This window comes from Athene noctua, chromosome 2 (genome assembly GCF_965140245.1).
Source record: "Athene noctua chromosome 2, bAthNoc1.hap1.1, whole genome shotgun sequence".
In the NCBI taxonomy this organism is placed as follows: domain Eukaryota; kingdom Metazoa; phylum Chordata; class Aves; order Strigiformes; family Strigidae; genus Athene; species Athene noctua.
The window spans coordinates 161332925-161356389 of record NC_134038.1 but is presented as its reverse complement, the minus strand read 5'-3'; the positions used below and the strand labels follow the sequence as shown (position 1 = coordinate 161356389).

The following is a 23465-nucleotide window of genomic DNA, read 5'->3' as shown; positions in this document are numbered from 1 at the left end:
CAACTTCCTTCTCCTGTAGGAGATTCAGGATGTTCTTTTCAATCTGAGAGGAAAGCAGGAGTGGTAGCTAGTGAAGAGGAAACACACGCCCAATCCTCCTTAAAGGGGTTCGTCTCCTCTGGTCCACAGAACATGGCAAGGCCTCGTGCCCCAAGTCTCACGGTCCTGAAATCTGCTGGTGGGGGTTCTGGCTCCTCCTTGTCCATCCATAACGTTAAGCTGCCTCTATAACTTGGAATCATCAAGCTTGGAGTTTCGGTTGCTGTATTTAGGCTGTGTTTTAGAGCATATACATTTCCTGTTTTAGCTACTTAGCGTCATTGATAGAATCAATGTATGCATCCACCTTTGCGGATGAAATGCGTGTCTGAGATACAATACATGATGTAAAATTACACCAGTAACCCACACGAGCAGAAGGAGTTGGGGAAGGGCTCAGAACGGGCAATGAATCAGGAGTTGAGGAGGCTTGGGGCAGTTCTCTGCTCTCTTCCCGCAATTTGCTGTGTGACCTTTGGGCAAAATACTTCACCTATCCATTCTCGTGACTCTCTCCCTCATCTTTTTTGTTCCTTATTATTTAGACTTTCAAAGTGCAAGGGCAAAAGCACATGCCTGCCACGAGCAGTTTCAGTGTAAGCATTGATGCACAGCATTAAAACAAGGAGGCAAATATCTGGCTGGAGGCCTCCTGTTAGGTATCTGTTAGCATGGCCTACTGCAATCTGTGACCAGTGCCTGGCCTCAGAGGATGAGAAGGGACAGCCTGCTTGCCCAGACATCAGCCGAATCCCTCAAACACCTACAGAGGAGCGTGGTTGCACACGGACATGCCCAGAGATGCACATTAATTTGCTTGTGTGGCCTTCATGGCCTGGCATGTCTTTTGGTCTGCTTTGCTCTTGGGGAAGCGCTGGTGTGCCTTTGGGATGGGGCTCCCTTTCTTCCCACCCTGACTGCACAGGGAACTAGCCCACTCACTGGTCTCGCGTGCCAGTAATTCTGACTGTAGATGTATTTCTCCTTTCACTAATGTAATAAAATACCAAGCCATTCTCCTTCCCAAATTCGATTTGATTTTTCTTCGGAGGTTTCTGCTGATGCTAGGTTCTAATTTCTCCCGTTTCACCTCTTTAAGAAGGGAAATGAGAGGATCAAATGGAAATCAGAGGCCACAATGTCTCTGAAAATATTTCAGAGTGCGTTGATTAGAAAACTAGAATAAAAATTTCTTGCACTGATACCAAGCACAGTAAATCTTTAGTTCCGGAGAAATTTGTATGGGTGGAGAAAGCAAAGATGGTCTTAGAAATAAACTTCGCTTCAATTGTGATGTGTTACTGGGTATATTCGTGGGTTTTATCAACATGTCTTTGCTTCGGGATACAACTTAAGGTCCAGAAGACTCTCGAAAAATTGATGTATTGGGGGGGGGAATGGTTTAAAAAACCCTGCTATTATCTAAGAACCTTCTAGCTAGAAAAATGAGGTAAGGGGCTTAGCAGACCTCCGCAGGGTTGTTCTCTTTTCCCTCTTCCAGCTGACACGAAGAGCTGCTCTTCACCCCTTTGACAGGCGGGTGGCTTTGACTCCGCAGCCCCGGCAGCGCTCCCGGAGCGGTTTTGGGGGGCGGCTTTGCCCAGGGCCAGGACAAATGGGGGGAATGAGCGTGTAACAGCTCTGCCCGGGTCCTGAACTGCCTTTGGAAACTCGCCCGCTGCCCAGCTGTGGCACTGTGTCTTGCTTTGTCCGGTTCCTAAAGCAGTGCCCGGGAGAAGGGAGCGGAGCCTGGCGTGAGGGTGTTCCCCAGGCGCTGGAGCTGCGCTGCTCCCCGAGCTGGTGCCTCGCTGTGCGGGGAAAAGGCGCTCGGGGACCCCCCACCCCAGAGACCGCGGCCCTGGTGGAGACGGCGGGGCGGGCAGCAGGTCGGAGCCGAAGGGGCAAGAAGGGAGAGCGGGTGATTTTTCTGCCTCCGTGCCCATGTGCGGCGGGGTGGGGTGGCCGGGAGAGCCGCCGGCAGCGCGGCCGTGTGCTCGGGGGAGCAGCTGAGGAGAGCCGGGGTGCTCCGGGTCAGGGGGGGCGCCGGGGCTGGGGAAGCCGGCGGGGGCCCGGCCTGCTGCTGCGGGCGGGCGGCCGGGCCGTCCCCGCCCCGTCCCCAGGCGGCCTGGGACGCCGCGGAGCCCCGCCGAGCCGAGCCGAGCCCGGCGGTAGGGACGGAGGGAGGGCGGGGGGCGGGTGCCGGCGCGCTGAGGGGCGGGCCGGGCCGGGCCGGGCCGGGCGGGCGGCGCTGCCGGGTGCCCGCCGCGGCGTGTGGGTGGCTCCAGGCGGCCGGTACCCAGCGACAGGCGGCGGAGTGGGAGGAGGCTGGCGGGGCGGAGGAGGAGGAAGAGGAGGAGGAGGGAGCGCGGCGGCGGCGTTGCGGGCGTATCAGCCGGTGCTGGACTATGGTGCGGCTCGGCGGGGGCTGACACGCCGGTACCCCGCCCGCCCCCCCCCGCGGGCTGACAGGCGGCGGGCCCCGAGCCCCACGTGTGGGATGTGAGAGCTGCCCTCGCCGGGGGAGCATGAGCTGTGCCCAGGCCGGCATTGTCCAGGTACGAGGGGCTGCTGCCGCCCGGCCCCGCGGCGGGGGGGACGGGGGGTGTGTGTGTGTGTGTGTGCGCGGGGGGAGGTTTGGCGTTGCCTCCCCGCGGAGAAGTGTGAGGCGGGATGGGGCCGGCGCCGGCCTCGCCGCCGGGAAAGGCCCTTCCCGGGGCGGGCGAGGTGCGGTGGTGGGTCGCGGGTGTGCGCTGCCATCCGTGCCCGGCGGCGCGGGTGCCTTTGTGCCCGGGAGCCGGCCGGTCTGTGCGGGAATGGGACCCCCCGCCCGCCCTCCGTGTCCCTGGGCACTTCCGTGGGTGGGGGGTGGCCGGGGGGGGGGGCGCTCCCCGTGGAGCGGATGGGCCCTGGTGGGTTCCGAGCTCAGCCGTCGGCCTGTCGGCTGGATTCCACTAGCGAGGAAATAGTGTAGAATTATGATGAGCGACGTGCCGGCGGGGATTGACATCATTTGGGGATGTGGATGCGCGCAGGCGGTGATGAAGAGTCCCGCGCTGAATTTTCGGTGGTTACGTCCCTTCCCTGTGAAAGAAGAAGCCCCCAGATTTGGTTCTTGGCTCCTTGACAATGCAGCAAAATTTAAAGCACAAACTGCCTTCTTTTCCGCCGGCTGTGTGGCTGTAAGCCGATCTTGTGACTTCATATTTTGGTTATTACCTTGTGTTATTATGTAACTGCATTTCTTCGTTAGCAGTTAAATAAAATAACTTATAATAAGTACGTTAAGAACATTGTCCCAGCCTGTAGCACTGTCAAATGCTGCTTTTCTTATTTCGCAGCCTGCATAGATAATAGGTTTGTACTGACACAGGTGCATACAGTTAATTTTGTTGTCCCTTGCATCGTTTCCCGTGTGTTTCTCTGTAGTTGCAGAAGAAATTACTTGGCCTGGGTTTAGATTTTTGCATCCTGCTGTTTGGAGCTGCAGTAGTGCTTTTTTTTTTTTTTTTTTTTTTTTTTTTTAATGCTGCACTCAGCAGAAGTGCGTAGTGAGACTGTACAACAGTCAGTCAGGCTGTGATCCTGTCCGTGTATTTCCCAGCGCTACCGTCTCATTTTGTGGGGCACCCAGCCCTGCCTGAACACAGCAGCAATTAGGGGCAGGGTGCCGCTGTGCCAGTGGTGCCACATAGCAGGTGGCCGGCTGCGCCTTTCTGATTAGTGCTCATACGAGGATTGCAGTTATTACAGTAATTCATTTCAGCTTGGGGATTCATTTTGAAAATTTGGATTTTCCACTAAGAAGGGATTATCATTTCTCTGTGTAGTACGTGTGTTTTATGAAGAAGTGGAGTATAGTATGTGTCCTGGCTGCTGTCTCTATTTCTCTTCTGCCTCTGAAACACACACCCATTTGGACAACACAGGTGCAATGTTGATTTTCATGCTGGAACCAGAAGTAGATGTAAAAAAGCAGCGCACGCTTAGTCAACACACAACACTCATCCTGCCGATGCAGTCTGTCTAGTATGGGGAGGGAAAAGAGCATCTGTCCTTACGGAGGAGATGCTGGGTCTATTCACTGCTTCGCTTCAGGAGGGTGAGCGGGGAGTTAGCTCAGAACAAAGAGTGGTTGGTCAGCTGGCCAGCGCTTCTGAGGAGCCAGTGAGCAGTGGGTGAGTTGGTGGTGGATGGTGGGTCGTCTCACTTGTGTGATACGTACGCTAATGTGTTGCTGACTTAATGTGACCTGAGCTTTGGACTCTTAACCTTTTTAGTATCAATCAGCTCTTTCTCATCAGTTTACTTGTTTGAAACTGGAGCAGGCCAGAGCGTGAATGGACGCGCTCAGTGACTTTATCAGGAACTATCAATATCTGAATGTGGTGGTGATTTATTTGAAAGCAAACTGTGTACACGCGCTCAGAACATCCCAAAGAATCGATTCAAAATCCATATGCTCGGTATTTTAAATGCATTCTAATAAACAACGTGGAATTTATTGTATTCCAATAAATAACTGGCGAAGACTTGTTACTAAAGTGCATCTTTCTGTGGCTTTGTCTTTCGTGTACATGGCATGCAATCTAGCATTCTTTGAGACTGTGAGATAATCCCTGTGAAGCTTCGTGGCGTTTTGCATGTGTTATGTCTTACACTAAGTAGCGTTCATTCAAGGTAGTGCTAAATCCTTCTTATTGCCTCCTTTTGAATGGCAGTCTTACAAACAATGCAATGAATAAACATCGCAAGCGGAATTTAGCTTATCAACTGCTTTTTGAAATACCGCAAGAGATGTGGTTGTGGCATAGTGGGGGGGGATTCAAGTTTCGAGAGAAATGGTGTTGAATAGTTGGTGTTGGGCCAGGGGCTGTTCTAACAAAGAGGTTAGGTTACGTATTTTTTAAAGTTGTTGGAAATCTATCTTGGAGATGCAGGCATTAAGGTTGCACCTGTGGTTTCAACTCTGAAAGCTGCTTTCTAAAAAAAAAATCCCGCAAGACAACCTTCCCATTCCCCCACCAGTTAAGGGCGTTGCAAAGTTCAAACAGAAGGGCTTCCAGTGATTAAAAAAAGTAATTGTTCCAAAGGACCTTAGTTTGTGCTGATGGAGTTTGCTGGAGGATGTAACTCGTTTTCACAATGACTTTCCTTTCCTTCTTTCTAAGCGTCTCTCTGGTCCTAAGTCTTACCTACTTAGTTTCCTCCAAACTCAGGGTTACCCACAAGGTCTGGCTTCAGCTTGCATAGATTGTAACTTATAGATAGGCCCCTATAGACAAGGAGGAAAGCTTGAGCCTTATACAAGTGCGTTGGCTCGCCCTCCCTCCTGCTCTGTAGAAGGGATGCTGCCAGCCTACGCCAAAGTATGCCTTAGTGAATATTACCCAAAATACTTTAACTGGGTATCCAAACATACGCGTGGCTTCCACAAGTGGATTGTACCTGCAGCTGTCACAGCTTTCCAGTGTATACTACTAGGAACTGTCGGTGCACGGGGTGTCACCAGCACCTCAGATGCTCCCCGGCCTCTGGTGGCATCTGCACTGCCTGGGCTGTCACTGTACCGTCGGCTCTTTCCTTCAGCTCGGCTTGGGGGAGCAGCTGGAGGATGGTCCTGCTCATCCAGTCTGTGTCTGCCTATTAGCACGAAAAGGAATTGCAACGCCCCCTTTTCTTCAGGATGTCTGTTGTTTGTTTACGCTCAACGGTTTTCTCGGTTTTGGCAATAAGGAGATGAGTCAGTTTTGCTTCTGTTTAAGGTTTTTTTTACCCATTTCTCTTGTAACATTTCATGTGCTGTTGTGATTCTGCAATGGCTGAGTGGCAACCGCTGCAGGGGTTTGGTTTAATTCCTTAGAAATGCATTTCTGTTGGCCTTAGATATCATGAACATTAATTCTGATAAAGTCTGAAACAAGGCTAGCTCTTACGTACTTACGCATTTGTCCTAAAACAGCAGTATTTTGGTTTCCACTGATAATCTCAGGAGGCATGCAACGCAGGAAAAATAAAAGTACAGGCAGTAGCAAAGGGCAGACTGAGATGCCACCTACTCCGGTTGATGTTTTCCAGTTGAGATTTGAGACTAGCAAGATGCTTAGAATTAATTAAGAAGAAATGGCAAGGTTCTTTGATGTAGGGAGCCCAGGGTCATTTTTGTTACAGTTAATGAATGGTGGCTAGGCAGCTGTATAATAGGCTTGTGAGTCAGTCTTGGACTTTTTTGATCAGCTATGCTGTGGCTGGGGTATCCCATCGTCCCCTCTGAAGTAGGTTCTTCAGGCGGGGCTCCCTACGGGGGCTGAGACTGTCCCCTGGCAAGATGGTGTCCTCGTCTCAGATGTTTGTAGGTTCACCAGAATATGGGCCAATAAGACTGGTCCAAGCTACAGGCAAAACAGGCAGTTGTCACGAGCAGCAGGCTGCTGGCTGTAGCCCCACAGCCTGCTTTTGCTTCAGAAAGTGGGAGAAGTTGGGCTGAAGCAGGGCAGCAGCTGAGCCTGGAGCGGGGTTCCCCCGCTGCAGTACCTGTTGCAGCTCCTGTTTGTTCTCTCCCTCCAGTGGAATCAGCAACAGAAACCCCAGCTCCTCAGGCCTCTCCTTCCCCAACTCTCCACTTTATCATCTCACCCTCCTTTTCCATGAGTTAGGAGCAGCCTAAGCTTGATCCTCATCCTTTTGTCCAGAACATTGCCTACAATGCAGGTAAACCTTGAGATGGCTTGGGGATCGATACGGCAAGTTGTTCATTTTAGATCTTAAAAAAGGGGGGAAACCCTGGTACTCTTGTTTGAAATATCGAAGTAAATGATCAGCACCGTGCTCTCCAGGGAACTGCTGCGCTCCATTGTATTGCAAAGTTCGTTGAGGACGCAGCAGCGCGGGCAGCGTTCCCCTGCTGCAGAGCAGAAGGTCTGTGGGAGAGAGTGCGTGCACAGCAGGCAGGAAGGCTATTATTGAGACCTTCGCTGAGGTTTCATTTTATGCATTTAGCAAAACAGGCTCGCTCTTTCACGCTTTCCAGATATTTTTATATTTCTCTGCAGATGCTTGTAGAACACCAACATTTGTTTGGTTTGAAGCCTGAATTAAAATTCCCAACCAATGTCTAGAGTCAAAAGGAAAGGAAAAAAAAAAAAAAGCAACTGTTTGTCCCAGAATTCAAATCCATTTAAATCTGAGAGTTGTTAACCCATGAAATAGTGATGCAGGATAGAATGTCTCTTGGACTGAATCACTTGTGTTTAAAATGGAACATGCTCTAAAAATAAATGGGTAATTGCTTCAGTGTAGTCAATATGGAATTTAAAGATGACTGACAGAGTTATTTGTCATCCATCTCCATAGCAGGAGTCATCTGGGAAGTCTGTGATGTTAAAGGCATTTGTTTCTATTAGCACCTTTTAAAGTAGTTTTGTTAATGAGCTTTTGAATGCCAGGACTGAAACCTGTCATGTGGTATAATTAATTTTTCCATACCATAGGAAAATGTGTGCCATGTGCACCTTCAATTACCAAATCAGGTTTGTCAGGTCCTGAAATGTGTGGTTCAGCAGGCCTATTGTTTTAGAGAAAGGAGGAGCATGCTGTTCTTCTGGTGCCAACAAAGTGCTTTCACACGTCTCCATGTAAAATTTAGAATGGCATCCTGCAAGCTTGGGAAGATCAGATGTTGTGCTACCCACTGTATACTTTCTGCAGAGGGGAAGGCTGATGGATACCCCTCCCAAACGTGTAAGCAGAAGAGGTGGAGCAGGAAATTGTCTACTTTTCCCAAGGGGGAGAGGAGAGCAAGAGAGAGGGAATGCTTGACAAGATGGTCAAACAAGTTATTCTTTACTGTACGCAGGTGAAATGCCTGAGTGCTGGTTGTATGGAACAGATGGGTCAAGGAGCTGTTCTTTCAATCTTAAGTCTTGCTGTGACTCCTTCTTCCCCGAAACAAACAATCCTGCCAAAGTCTGTCTTTTTGGCAGAACATATGTTGTATATTGTACAGACTTTGCTAAACTAGGTAAGAAGCAATGAAGTTGAGGATAATCCAGCTTTGCTTGGGAGCTGGATGCCTGTTGTAAGGCGCTTCCTGAACCATTTGAATTGCGGTCAGTCGTCCTTCCAGCTGGACACAGCTAATGTGTGTGGAGCTACCTGCCTGGGGTCATCTGCGGGCACGCTTACAAGTGCGTGACAAACTTCTGGGATGGATAGGATCATCTGATGTCCCAAAGTGGTCCTTGTGCAGATAGGTGCTTTCCTTTAAAGTCTGGGCCTTGTTAAGGCTGACAGTGTTGTTAAAAGTAGGAGATACTGTCTTGTGCCTACATCTTAATGCAGCCTAAGGAAAACATAAACTTAGAATTCACATTCTATTGCAGAATATCCATCAGGTATTGGGTTATTTGTGAACTGTCTTTAATGATTTTTTTTTTTTTTTTTTAAAAAAGCTCTTGGAGAGGCCTTAGGATTTTTAATATAGAAATATATATACTTTTTGTTTGACATGGCACTTTTTGTCGTCTGCGACTGTGTAGTTGTCTGAAGAAGATGAAGACAGCAATAGATTTACTCTCTGAAGCAGCATCTTGCTTTAAATAGCGAGTTTTAGTTACTACGTGCTTAACATGAAGAGGGGGGAAGTGGATGAAATGTTTAATCCTGGACTCAGAACACACGTTTCCAAGATGATGCTGTTCAAGGTTCATGAAAGGCCCATTAGCCATTAGGTTGTCTGCTGCCTTGGTTACAGGCCCGTGGAAGCTGCGTGGAGACCAGGTGTGAGATCTTTTCATGAACTTTTAAGTTGCCTAATTTGACTGCACCATGCTCTTAAATGGTAGTCAATGTGAGGTCAATACCGTGATTCAGAAATACTACATAAGTTCCCTGAGTCATAGTGGAGACCTGATGCTGAGATAAAGCATTATTGAGACAAACCCTTTGGTCTGAAAATGAACAATGGTCCTCCTGAAGTTATTGGGAACTTTGCTTGATGAAGGGCAGTGCTGTCTGGCCTTTTGTGATCTATTTTTTTAAACTTATTTTTTTACATAGCTGAGTATCACAGGAAAGCTGGCTGTTTGCTGTGCCAGCATGAAGCACTGACATTTCCTTCTCATTACTCTAGCAGCAGGCTAAAGCAGAAACAACCATAGGAGTTACTACCCAGACCAGATATTAAGGACTAATGAGCTGAACTGTATTTTCTCCTCCTCTTCTTCTCAGTCTAGAAAAGGGTTCCAACATAGAAAAACCTGGTCCTGTGGTAGAACTCTCTTCCAAGACCCATCGCTATGGTGGCTTATAACAGTTAGGCTACCTGATTTACCTTCTTTTTGGTTTCTGCTGCTTAACGTTCCTTAAGGATTTTGCTTTGTGTGCGAAAGGAAATCACTCAGTTTTTTATATGAGCAAAGCCCCCATTAAAGAATAATCTTTCCCACCTGACTAAAAGCAGGATTTCTTATGCTGGTCAAGAAACTGCATGCTGGTGTAGAACCATTACCTGCTCTTGAAATTTGACTTTGTATTACTCCTTCATGCTCCTCAGAACTGTTACTCTCAAAGCATCCTCTTCGCACATGAGTTTGCATTCTCTTTGATAATCTCCCCTCCCCCTTCAGCCTTCCCACTCCCCAAGAACTGGGTGATTGCAGAGTACTGTTGTTCTTTCCAATGCACTTTGCTACACAGATAGCTGTTCCAAGGCTGTGCAATCTTATGTCTCAGACAATTAAAACATGGGTTAATAGCTCAGACTAATTCTCTGTACCCAATAGCATGATGTAGGCTAAAACATCCGTGTCTGTATTTGAGCAATTATATTAGGGCATTTCTAATTAAAAACATGTATCACCTAATTGTAAGTGTCTGAATTCTTAAATATCTGTGTCTTCTGCACTCAACTGTGTATAAAACAGGAGCAGGTACAGAGAGGGTACTTGCTTATCCTAAAGTGCTTAAGGCAGGTCACAAACCTAGTGTTAGATTTTATGGTTGCTGAGGAGGGAATGAAAAAGTTTTGGACTTGGGAACAAAATAGCAAGCGATCATGCTGCAGGAAAAGCAGCAAAAGTGTAGCAAAGCTGTAGTAAAGTGTTCTGGGTGCTTCTGTGTTTTCAACTCACCAACTGTGGTGCTGAGGTTTGGTGGATCCTAGAGGAGGGTGGAAGCAGACAGCATCTTCTAGAAATATGATCTAAGGATCAGCTGCTTGATTTGCTTGTTGGTAGCTTCTTCTAGGTGTCAGCTGTATTGCCTCGTCCAGCTTGGAAGATCATCACAAGCTCAGGGAAGTTGCTGCAGAACTAGAAAGGGGCAGAGTGCCCTCATACCTCTTCCTCCCTCCTTGTGTGTGTGTCTGCCTGCAAAGGTGGCTTTTTGAAGCTTGGTATAGGGGTAGTGGCCCAGGCTAGGCTCCCTGCAGGGGTCCCAACCCTGCACCCTCACCATCTTTAAGAAAAATCCCAACAAAATATCTAAAGCTTTAGTTGGAAATGAGTAAGAAACAATTTCCCAAAAGGTCGTACGGGAAGAAGTTGTTTGATTACAGAAAAGGGATGGATATAGGGTTGTGAGGGAGAAGTTGTATGTTTAAAACTCTGCTTGGAGCTGGAATAGAAATGCTTCTGGTAGACACTCTTGATTGCCTAGTTCATATCAGAATGACTTCTAGTGGTTATCAAACGTGGATTTTGTAAACGTGTGTATGAATTATTTGTTGGTAAAGTAAGATTTTGAGGTTTGGGCTCCAAGTTAAATATATGCCTGTTTTAACCTATTTTTCCCAACCTAATTCTGCCAGCTGTGTGTGTGAAAGCATGATGTTACTTGCTTAGGGAGTCCTGCTGACTTTAGAAAGACAAGGCACCTTAGGAAAGCTGGTACGTAAGTGGTGGTAGCAGGCTCATGGTTTGCGTGAGATGGATTGTCAGGCTAGTTAAGCAAGGGAAAGATGTGGAATAGATGTTTGAGGAGTCGTCTACTAATTTAACGCCGTATCATCTAGCAGCTCAGGAAGGGTCATAATGAGTAATGCGTTTGGCTGATTTGTGACCTTGTAATAGAGCTGAGAGGTGGACAGGAGATCAATGTACTTGATGGCCTTCTAATAACTCACTGGAAAACCCAGTTCATCTCCTTTTAGCTACCTGGACCAAAAGGGATATAAATGCAGTATTGCTAATCCACATAATCCCTGTGGGACCATGAGAGGGGACGCCCACATGCTGAAATGAAAAGTGATAAGAGGGCCTTAAGCAAATGAAGATCTAAGCTGCTAAGTCTACATGGCATACTGTGAGCTTACTAGCTTACATCCAGGACACTACAGCTGTGTTTTGTGCAGCACTGCACCAAAAAAGAGAGGCATAACAGATTAGCCTGAGTTGGCTTCATGCGACTGGATTATGTGCAGACAGCAGGAGGGTTCCTGCTCTGTGCTCCCCAGGGCTTTTATTTCCAGCATAATGCAGGCAAAAGCAGTTTGCTACATCTATTCCCCCTTGGTGTGCTTGTGCCCTGGGTCAGGTGCAAAGCTGGTTAACAGTGCCTCAAGGGAGGCAGGTCCTCAGAAGCAGATAGTCCAAAACTGGTGTGTTGGGTAGAGCCTGTTGCTCAGGGAGGAGCTTCCCCCTCCAGGAAGGGGTATTAGTATTTCTCTTGCACCTGATTTAGATCAGACCTAGATCTGTGACTTTCCAGGAATTTTCCCTAACAGGCAGGGAGCTCCTAAGTATGTGTGAGTATGGGGATGTGATTTACACCCATCTGGCCAAAGTCATTATGTTCCGCATAGAAGATTTGAAGATTCATTGAGCCAGAGAGCAAGAGGGAGCATAACTCTGATTTAATGGGTAGAGGGGGAGTTTCTGGGTTCCTTTGCCAAGGACTGGTTCATGTGCTTTATATGCAGAGCAGCAAGTGGGATGTCAAGACTGGAGTTTCTGGAATGCACAGGAACAGAACACTAGGTCTTTGAATCCTGTTACGTTGAAAGCAGGGCTCAGTAGCAGTGAGTACCATTTTCAACTTCAGTGCCTAAGTTCTGCGTTCTTTTGGTCTGCCCCAAAATATCTGTGTTGTCTCAGTCTTCTGAACTGTTTTTATTCATGCTTCAGTGATGTGTCCAATGGGAATCTCCATGTTTGTTTGGCTTGTTTTCTGAGTTGAATCCTGGTAGCTAATGTTGAATATGAAAGCTTTCAGATACAAATACTCATGTAATAGAATACCAATATAATTCAGTCAGAGCTTTGGAAAGCAACAGATTATATGTAGTAACCAGTTCTTCAAGCCTCAGAGGGCCTAGGATCATAGCTCAAAGTTGTTGGTCTCACCTCTGAGTTTTAGAGTGAGAAGATGTAGGTGAGGGATTACAGGAAGATGCTTTCCAGCTGCACCACTCCCCCAAAACCATTAGCTTTCCATAACCACTTCCCTTGATCCCTGTCTTCATGGTCTCTGATAGGTGGTAGGGCAGGAGGGAGACTTTGCAGCCATAGAGGTCTCAGCTGGGCTTCATTCAAGTTGAGGATTTCTCATCAGAGGAACACAGTTCACATTGCAGTTCATGCTAAATGAGTCTAAAAGAAGTAAGCTCCCTCTCAAACCTTTTAGGTGTTTGTTTTTTTTTTCCCCCCATTTTTTAAAGGAAGTGGGGGTTTTGTGCCGAAGTCGGCAGGCAAATTCTGCATCTTCTTGGAGGTAGCAGGTCTTCTGTCTAATACAGAACCATTATTATGTAGTTGCTTTAGAGGGGAAAAAAAAAAAAATCCCATTTTTAGGCCAGAGAGGGTTGGTGTTGAGCAAACTTTCTTAGAGACCACTAACCAAGCACGACATTCCTCTTCTTGCCATGCGTGCTTCACGTCCCTGCAGTGCTGGGCTTGTCTTCCCGTGTGTGGTTCAGGTGTGGTTCAGGCTCGATTCAGGAGCCCTTGGCAGCCCTGCTGAATGCCGAGTCACAGGAGAGAGCTGGAGACACAAACACTACTCGTATCTGTGCAGGACTGGTGGATTATTTGCTGAAAACTGGAGACCCCCGCAAATCACATGCGCTTCTTCGGTTGTTGATTGAGATTGGTGGTATAATTACGATATTCATTTTCAGATAGCTGGCTGCTTGAGTAAAGAGCTGAATTTGTCACCATGTGAGCCACCCTGAGGCTACCAAGCCTCCTTTGAAGTAAATAAATAAATAAATCCATGTATTTTTTCCTTGCATATATTTTGGGGGAATATGTGTCATTTATGTACAGACATTGAGTCACCCCCGTTTTGATGACTCCTCTCCTCAGAGTCTCTCGCTCCTAGCGAAGACAGGAGACCTGGCAGAAGCAAATCCAATGCACTGCAAACATGCAGCATAATTATCTTCTCAAAGTAGCTCTGGTGCATGCATGTGTGGGAGGAGGGGAGGCATATTAAATAGTGGAACTGCATGAAAATTTGCCAGTGGAACATTTTTCTGTCAAAAAAAATGCTGTTTTAAACAAAATCAAAATCTTTCTCATGAGAATGTGTTTGTACTGCAGCTGGCAGCCGTTCAGAGGACCTGGAGCCCTGCAGCCTCGTTTAATGATCAGATCCATTTGGGAGAGATCAGAGATGGAGGTGTGGCAAGGTGGTGGTTGTTGTTGTTATGCTTCAGCTGTAAGGAAAACTTCAAACTGTTTTCATTTCCCACAGTGCGGAAGATGATGCTTGACCTACTCTGCTTCATAAAGCCAGCCATTTCTTAAAAACTATCTACTGTCTCCAGCGCACATCATCATTATAATGTTGTAGTTGTACTATTGTATTTACTTTGAGGAAGCCTGGGCCTGATCTCATTGCTACGCCAAGTGCGTTTAAGTCACCGATCTTGCACTATGGATGCATTTGGCCCGTAAGGGCTTAAAGTAACTGTGAAAAAATTCACTGCGTATTTATGTGGGACAGAGAGCACACAGATTTTTTTAGCTTACAATTTTGTAACACTTGCACACTGGAAAACAAAAGCACGTCGGTGAGGGAACCCGCGCACACGTACAGGTTTCCTTTTCGGCTTGACAAGATCACCTTGAGTGGCATCCTGCTCCCTTTTTAATTCAGTTTTTCAAGTTTAGATACTAACATTATTTTAGTCAGTTTTTATCATTTTTTTAAACTCCTGACACTGATGGCAGCAGGTTTTTTTTCTTCTCATTATCTCTGCTTCTCTCTACCTCACTAACACCTTTTTTATAGCCATTGGAGGCTATAATATGTCTATTCTCTTAGTAGTAAGCCTGTAGATGCTTGGTATTCCAGTCTAAACTGGTACAAACCAAGCATAGTGCTACTGTTTGGACCCTTCTGGTTTCAGTGGTGGTAGCACCTACTTATTTTTCGTTGCAAAAAGGCCTGTGCTTTGACACAGCTGAGCTGTCTTACTTATGGTACAGCAAAAGCAAACTCTCTGTGGCAGATTGTTCAAAAGTGATCTTCATCGAGGAAAGAAATGTCCCATTTTGGCTTCACTTCTCTTGTGGCAGTCAAACTAGGTGTCGGTGCAATGGACGGAAAAATGACGGCTTCAACTAAAGTCTTTACCATTTCAACAGCTTTTTCTTTCTCCCCTTGTGTGGCAATTTGTCTTGTTCCTGCAAAGACCTTTTTTCACCCTTTGCTCTGTGGGTTGTTCTGGTGTGTTGAAGACCATCCTCCAGCCACTTAGTCTGTCAGAACATGAATGTGGAAAATGCATTTTTCTTAATGTGAACACTCAACAAAGCATTTGTTTGACAACCGAGCAGTTCCTTGTTCAGAGCACGCTGCGCAGCAATAACATAGCAGCTTTGTCATCTCCTAAGTAAGGTGAAGAAATAGAAGGTTAATGGATTATTTTTTAATTATCCTAAGGCTATTCCTCATTCTGTTTAGTTCACCAATTTCTTGTGCTTATTTGCTAGTGCTTGCCTGGCATCCTGCATATACAGGTACCTTTCAGTCTTCCCCTGGCCCTCACCTCTTCTGCTGGATGACAGGCAGGAAGGTGTCCCTGCTGTGTCACTGGTTCCCTGGCTCCGGGTATACACGTAGCCGGAGGCAGAACTAGTCTTGAACCGGTCTATCATCTGGGCAAAACTCAGAGGTGTCAAACTTTTTGTCTGCTCCTGGACAAATCAAAAGAGAAATAGCAGAAACTTTATCACTGTGCTTAATGTTTTCACAGGCTGAGTGTAGATAGCCAAATATATGTGAAAATCAATTATATTTTGAAAAGTTCTTTCACTTTACCTTCAAGGTGTCCTGCTGTCCATGGATGAAAATGGAGATCTTTCAGATATCCCTGTCATGCTCTGCCAGAAATGCTTAGCCATTTTCAGTTCATGGACCCTTAATCTTCAGATCTTAAATGCTTTTCTAGCAGGGATGCGAACCCCCTTGTGGAAATGCCATGTCATATCTGCCATTCAGTTATCTATGTAACCTGTGTTCTTCAGATCTCACAGGTTAAAATTTTATTTATTTTTTTTTTAATTGTAGTTAAAAGGGAATTTTCTGTATTTCAGTCTGTGCCCATTGGTTCTGGTCCTGTTGCTGGACACCACTGAGAGGACCCTCATTCAGTCTGCCTCACTCCATCCCACCAGCTATTTATGCACATTGATATGATTCCCCTTGAACCTTTTCCTCTCCAGGCTAAATGATCCCAGTGCATCCTTCTACTTTTCTAGCCACTTTTTCCTGCCTGTTAGCCATTTCCTTGGGTCAGGTGGTGGCTGCATGGAGAGCTGCATCAGGGAAGTTACCTGCATTAGAGGTAACCTGGTATTTTATGCCATATAGTTTTAACCCAGATGAGATCTACTTAACTGTTCCGTGAAGGTTTATGACAATACAAGCAAACACCCAAGCAAAAGCTGGGTGTGAGGAGTGGGAAGAAGGCAAGGTGTTTCTCCTCGTGGAAGTGTCAGTTTATGCTGGCTTAAAGTGTTTGTGACAGTAGTCACCTGTGTGCCTGTGAAGAGATGTGAAGACCTAAAAATCTTTGGCCTAGACTTACCAAGAAACCAAGGCAAGAGAGATGGCATTTTGGCAGGGGTTTTTGTCTGTCATGAGAAAATCACTTTTCTGTATAATTTCTTTACCCCCACCCCACACATTTTCTTCTCAGGAACTTTCTTAACTGATAGTGTTTCTGTGGATTTAGTACCCTTTAATAGAGACCTGCTTCATGAAATCTCCCCTGCTTTCCTTTGAACCTATCTAAACTTTTATAGTAATTTGAAAATGAATTTCACAGCTCAACATGTCAAGAACCACTGCATTTAGTCTGTAATGAACCTGACTACCTTCTCTTTGTACCCCCTCCTTGTAGTGGAAAAGAAAGTGAATAATGCTATGTTCTCTTTTCCACTTGTGAGTCTGTGAAACTTTGTCTTCCCTCACTTGTCTTTTATCCTTCCCTGAATTTTCTCTTAATCTTCACCCTGCCTTCATCTTTGGTACCTGCAATACCTTTCCTCTCCTAATTCGTTACCATTATACTATGCACTCCTGTTTTTCAGGTAATCCTTTTGCATTAACTTCTAAACTAATTCTTACTTCTAGCTGCAACCCCTAATGTGCAATTTTGTATCTCTGGTTGTAGCTCTGCACATCCTTTGTGGTTCTGTTTTGCTGCTACCTCATCTGGACCCAGCATGTTTTCTTACTTGACCCCTTTCTCTCTTTCCTCTTTTTTTTTCCTGCCACCCATATTTAGGTCTTAGACTTAGTCTTGGTTTTAGTCCTTGACTTTACCAGACCAAATCCAGCTTTGTTCTCATGTTAGTAATTTTTTATCCTTTTCTATTGTAGTCTTCATCTTTCTTTCTGCAAGTTAAAATTTTGCTGTGAATGCCTTTTCCCCCTCTATTGCATTTTATTTGAATACGAGATCAATTTTTTTTTTGTCTATTTATCTTATTTTTATCTTCATGGATCTGCTGAATACTGCTGATTTCTTAAATATGTGGTCTCATGCCTTCTGTCCCTCTTTTACTAGATAATTAACATGACTGAAGTACTTCGTTTCTGCCATTGGTATGACAGCTCTCTTCACTACTACAGAATGGCTATTGCAATAATATCTGTAAACTGCTTTTAGTATTTATCTTGTCTCAATAAGTTTATCAGGTTTTAGGTGTACAGACACTGACTGGATGATTTGCCACTCAGGGCTATACCTTGCATTTCACAAAATTGTGACTGATGTTAGCCATTTGTGAGACAATTGTTTCTGATATTCTTTACTTTGCCTTATTAGTAGGTGATACAATATTTAAATCTTCCAAAATGCAGAAGACCTCAATGAGTTTGGCTTGGGATTTTCATGCACGTTGCTTATTGGGATTGTTAGGGCTATTTGAGGCTGCTAAGGGTTCTGTCCTTTTTGGTGGAATTTCTGAGGATCTTTCTCCTGCTGTTGTATTACATCTCACGTCACTTTAGCTGTCTACAACTGAACCCTCTTGTGCCAACAGAATAACTGGGCTCGCTGTAGTGGGGACAAGAGCTTGGGATGAACCATTCTGTACTTTAAAATAAGTTGGACTTTTCTGGGGGGGTGCTGCTCTCTCAAGAGAGGCTCGATGCAAACTTAAGCAAAACAGCTAGAACTGGATGATGTAAATCTCACCTTACATCTACTATAGGGTTGTCTGTGGCAACAGAGAACTGGAATCGCTGGACAGTATTTCCGTGGTGGTTCATACTGCTAACATCGTTCACATCTGTCTTCTGGAGAGTTTAGTTTTGCTTTAACAGGGGCTGTATATCATTGTGTTCAGCAGAAGGTGTTACAAACAGTAATGGTTTACTTAAAACCACCAACACATGTAGAGTGATATACTTTTTGGAAACTACAAAGGGCCAATATTTCTGTTTATAAGTATTGAAAAATAGGAGTTGGACTTTCTGCCTATGTAGGAATTTTCAAGGCTTCTGGTTTGGAGAATTTCTTTTAATGGGATCAGGGTGCTTACAGGGTTCACGATTTGAAGACTTTCAGCATATGTTTGTTGGAGATTTATTTCTGGAAAGGAAAGCTGATGGTTTTTGCCTTGACCTTGAGACTTACAGGTATTATGTACATTAGGGAAAGCATAATTTTTTATTAGTTAGATTTGGGGGTCTCTCTCCCCTTTTTGCAAACAAGGTCTGCTCTGTAAAGTTTCAGATGGCAAGAAACAACCTTTTATTTTTCTTAAAATAAAAATTTTTAACAATTCAACTTGGCTATGCTTTACTTTTTCCTTTACTGCCTCCTAAGCCTTGTTATATGACCTTTTATGTGTTGTTTATTTAACAAAGACGAATGTTATTCACTTAAAAAGAAAATCGTCTCATCTTCTCTGAGGGTTAATCAAAGGTTACACTTTCTAACCTATGAAAACAGGGTGAGACTGTCTCTATTCTGAAATATTAAATAAAGGAATCAAAGGGAAATAATACCCTGTGATGATACCTCAGGGAGGATTTAATTAAGAAAACGAAATTGCATCTAGAGTGACCCATTGTGGACTGCCAAAAAAGCAAACAGATGAGGGAGAAATTTGTTAGCAGTGTCTACCCACTGGTAAGAACTTGTGCAGTGTACCAAGCCAGTGAGATATGATGCTCGACAGAGTGGTTTAAAGTGATATTTAATTACCTGATTGATGAAGGTCATCTTTTTAAATTCAGTATTGCAGGGAGTACATGTAGTCTGTGAAATGGCTTGCGAGTTGTGGGGATTAGGGCTGGTCACGGCATGTGGTGCTGCGTGGGTCTCTGCTCATGCCTTGCTTTAGACTTCCTACTGATGAGTTGTCTACAGTTTCAAGATACCATTTCCAACCTTCACTGGCTAAAAGGGAGCTGCTCTCTGGTGAATCAGTCGAAGAGTTCTGTTCAACAGCCATGCAAACCTCAACCTGAAGTTGTACCTGGAGCAGAGTGGGGAAGTTCACTAAGTTTTCAGCAGGTCTGTGTTGCTATAAATCGATGCGGTTAATTTTTCATGCATGCCAGAAGCAGTTTTGCGCTGACTGAGGTACAAGGGCAGTTAACTGGTTGGCAGAAGATCAGCCGAGGCGTGAAGACCTATGTGTGACGGCAGATATTAAGAAAGCAGCAACAGCTGTTTCTCTTGGACTTATGTTGCCCCAGGTCTACTAGAGGTATGAAAATTTCCCAAAGCAGCTCACTTCCTCCCTCAGCGTGAACAGGTTTTGTAAAGCTCAGAGCTGTGCACTGGGGGAGAGTGCACCCAGGTTCTGCTCCTTCCTCTACAGGTGAGGATTTTTTCCTGATTTTCAGCTGAGGATTGAATTGGGAAACTGTGGAAAGAGCATATGAACTGAAGAGGAAATGTAGGGAACCTAAACACTTGATCTTTTACTCCCCTAGGTAATGCTTTTGAAATACAGTTGATTCATGGGGTCTTGAACAAACCAGGGAATGATACTTAACAGATAAAGGCTGCAAGGATGGGTCTGATGTCTGTAATAACACGTGTGATTTTGTAAGTCAGCAGTCATCGCTGTGCTAGGGCTGAGCAGTTTCTCTTGTGCCTCACACGCTGTCTGGGTCCCCAGAGGTCTCTCTCAGCCTGCTCTCTGGCAATTACATAGGCATTCCCTTGCTCTCACCATTAGTGTAATGGTTAGCAAGAACATCACTTATCCCTTTGCTCTTGAGTGACTACTGCTTCCATAATCTCTTTTGCATTAAACTAATGGTTGACTTGTGTATGCAATTTTTCTCCCCCTCCTCACGTTGTGAGGAGGGTACCTGTCATTGCTTTTGTCCCATTTGTCTTTTATTGCAGATGAAAATAGAAAGAGAATTTGACAAGAAATTAGAGCAACTGTCACATCTTGTTGTGTCCCACAATCTTCTGCAAATCTTGCTAAAAGTATGCAAATAATGGAAAATGCCAGCTGAAAAAAGAAAAAAAACACCCCCACATTCAATTACTTTGTCGCCATGTGTAATTCCTCAATTGCAAGAAAGAAGATTCTCATCACAAGCAGTCATTCCACCTGGCTTTTATTGTTGATCTTTCAGTTAGAAGTGATATTTAAAGTAGCTATCTAATAAAATGGAGGAGTGACCATTTCTAAGCCATCCTTTACAAAAGAAGAATTTTGCTTACAGATACAGTACCTCTCTTACTGTCTTTTGCTGCGAACTATCATTGATTTTACAGATCTGCTTCATCTTCTCTGGGTTTAAAATACAATTCCGAGAAACAAGCATTTTATTTTTTTTTCCTCCTTGGTCAATCCTGTTGTGCCCATCTTTTTTTGAAGCGTTGTACCTACAGATGAGTGCTTACCAGTCCTGTTCTTGGGGAGTGATTTTTATAGAGCACAAATGACAGCTTGCTATGTCTGTTCTGGGAGGGCATAGAAATACTGAGCTCAAGTGACCTGTGGAGGCAGGAACAACCATACCAACAGTGCCTGCCAGAAGCTTGTGTGGCTGCTTAGGGTGGGGAGTCCACAGACTCCTGTCAAAGCATGTAACTGTGCTGCTCTCTTTATGGTTAGGAAGTTTTTTGTAATGTCTAAGCTAACTGGTTGGGTAATCGTCCCATCCACTGTAGGCACAAGAGAAAATACTCTTTCTTCTTTGCAGTAGCATCTTCAATACTAGACAGTGACACTGGCACCATTCTTTCCACTCCATCTCCTGTCTTTCTTTCCACATTTTTGCTAACCATTCCCAATTATATGTATATCTCTATGGATTGTGTTTTCATGAGTTTTGCTCTTTCCTGTGGCTCTTCTCCGGACTTGCTCCAGTTGGCTCATCTTTTTCTTCAAATGCAGCACCCAGGTGAGGATGTAGCTACTGCAGCTGAAGCTTTGCTGGTGCTCAGTAGAGTGGAAGGACAACTCCATGTGTCATGCGAGCCACAGTCGTGTTTATCTGTTCCAACCTGCTTGTTTGTCTTGTGCTCAATAGGTTTGCTCTGACTCATGTTTGGATTGTCATCGCCTTTTGCCAGTGGATCCTCTCTGAGGACTCTTACCTGGCTAGACGTTCTCCTTACTGTACTTATGCAGTTATTTCTGCCTGTGTGTACAGCTTTGTGTTTCTTTCCTGTTTTTCCAATTTCTCCAGTTTGTCATAGTAATACTGGATTTGAATCCTGTCCTTCACATTTGCGGTCTTCCTTGCTTCCATTTGGTCTATGGATTTAATAAGTCAACTCCTTCCTGTCATTCAGTTAAAGATGGAGCAGGACTAGCCCACAGAATTCATCCAGGCATATGCTTATACGCTCATTTAGGACCAGTGATGACTGCTGGATATAACTCTCCAAATTTTCCATCCAGTCTGAATTAACTTCACCTAGATCATGTTTTCCAAACTTTCTTCAGAGATGTTGTGTGAAACTATATCAAAAACCTTATTTAAGGTCAAAGTATAAAGTATTTGTTCTTTCTCCCAAGCCACAAAACTGTTACTTTGCTGCAGAAGGAAATTAAATTGGTTTGAGGTGATTTGTTTTTGATGAATCTGTTTCTTGTTACTTCCTGCCCCCAATCTTTTGATGCTCTTTTTGGATTTGGCCCACTCAAAGAGCTCATGGGATGTCTCATCAGAGTAAATGCCTGCCAGAGGGATTATAGTCCAGGTTTATTCTTGTTTGTCTGGATTTTGCAGTCTCTGGGGTAGGCTCTGGGTTTACCTCTGTGTTCTGGAGAAGTATCTGGTAAATCTTGAGCCCTCCTGAAATCCAAATCGTAAGATTGTACAAATTCAATGTCAAGGGAATAAAAAAAATAAGATTATTTTTTTTTCCTCTCACCAGGGACTATTGCAAGATCCAGAAAGTTAATAAACTGGCCAGGTGCGTAGTGTGTCAGCTGGTCCTATGATCTGTGCAGTGCTTGCCAGCTAGAAAAAGAGTATTTGGTACTATTACCTGGAATATTTTCTGTATTATTTAGATTGCACTCAGGTAGAAGAAACACTGCTGCCGCAGATAAACAGAATCTCTTTCTTCCTCTGATGCCTCATGCATTTGTAGACAAATGAATAAGGAAGAAAGTGGGATCCAATATACAGCATAAACTTTATTCATGATATGGTTAAAATGAAATTACTGTAGTTTTATGATCTGCTTTTTCCCCTACTCTGGGGGAGGCAAAAGTCTTTATGGATGAGAAGTCTCAAAATGTTTTCTAGATACTTACTAATAGTGAGAAAGTAGGTGTATGAGAAAGAAACAGAATTAAAGTTGTAGCATCTCAGGTGGTCTTAGTGCAGGTGTTTTTCAGGGCCTCAGCCTGTCCCCATCAAGGTGGATGTTGGATCCTAGCTGTTTTCAGAGAACAGGAGCATTGAAGGATATTAATCTATTCTTAAGGTGTATTTTTAAAAGACTTTTTAGTTACCTGAATCTATGAATCCTAAAATTTATTCTAATCTAAAATATACTTTATTTACTGAATGTTATTCCATCTAAAATACACTTTATTTTATCACTGTGTGGTTGTGGGAAGGTTCTAGTGGTGGTCCTCATTTTGTACAGTGCGGTTTAGCTGCCTTACTCAGTTTATCTTTTGTTGGAACTCTGAAAATAGTTACATGCCTCACACTTCATTTATCAGATATAAGGCAGGTTTTCTGCCTGCATCTTAACACTGTCTTAATTATATACTTAGTTTTGTGAAAAACTAAGGTAATTAAATTCCTCTAGGTGTTGTGAAAATCACATTGGAATACGCTCTGTACACCAGAAAATGTGTAGACCTCTTCAGATTTCAGAGGAAGGACTCTGCAGCCTATGTGGAGATATAGCAGGGTACATTTCAGGCACTTGGGTATCTGTCCTGTTTTTCTCTGACAAAGCCTTTGGACTGATGGAGCTACAAAGTTTTCCCTGCTGTAAATTTTTTGTCAAGAGTTTAGCTCTTCGTTGTTTTTTTGAAGTCTATCAGCTTGAAGAAGAAGACATGTTCCTTAATTTTCTGGGAAAGACGTGGAAAAAAAACACTAAGAATATGAACTGGTTGAATTTGAAATCTCTAGTCTTAGTCTTCACTCAAATGCATTTTATAAAATACAGAAATCTTTGTGGTTGTAACTTATAAAAGCTGCGAATTGTCAGTGTTGGGTACATCAAGTGTGGAGAACTGATATGATTAGGAAATGCAATATATCTTAAATAAAACATAATAGATATTTTATTTGACAAGATTTAGCATTAATTCAGGAAGGGATTGCTCTTTGTGATGGGTCTTTAAACATTCATTTATGTTTCCTCTTTCAGAGGTTTTATTATCAGTGATTCAAGTTGTTTCATGAACCAACGAACTTACTTTGTCCCTGATCCAGCAAAGATTTAGACATGGCTTTAATTTTGAAGCAAGACGACTATGCATGCTGATTAGAGAGATTCTGCTTAAAATTAATTTGAA

General features: G+C 44.4%; 1 protein-coding gene across 4 annotated transcripts in view; it reads left to right on the top strand.

The window, feature by feature from the left end:
• The first annotated feature begins 2401 nt into the window (after positions 1-2401).
• Positions 2402-23465, top strand: part of HECW1 (HECT, C2 and WW domain containing E3 ubiquitin protein ligase 1) — a 265816-nt gene continuing 244752 nt past the window's right edge. For all 4 annotated transcript variants that reach the window (XM_074900896.1, XM_074900895.1, XM_074900893.1 and 1 more), the window contains exon 1: positions 2402-2594. In XM_074900896.1, coding sequence (XP_074756997.1) covers positions 2565-2594 — 30 coding nt within the window. In that variant the 5' untranslated portion in view covers positions 2402-2564. The remainder of the gene's footprint in view (positions 2595-23465) is intronic.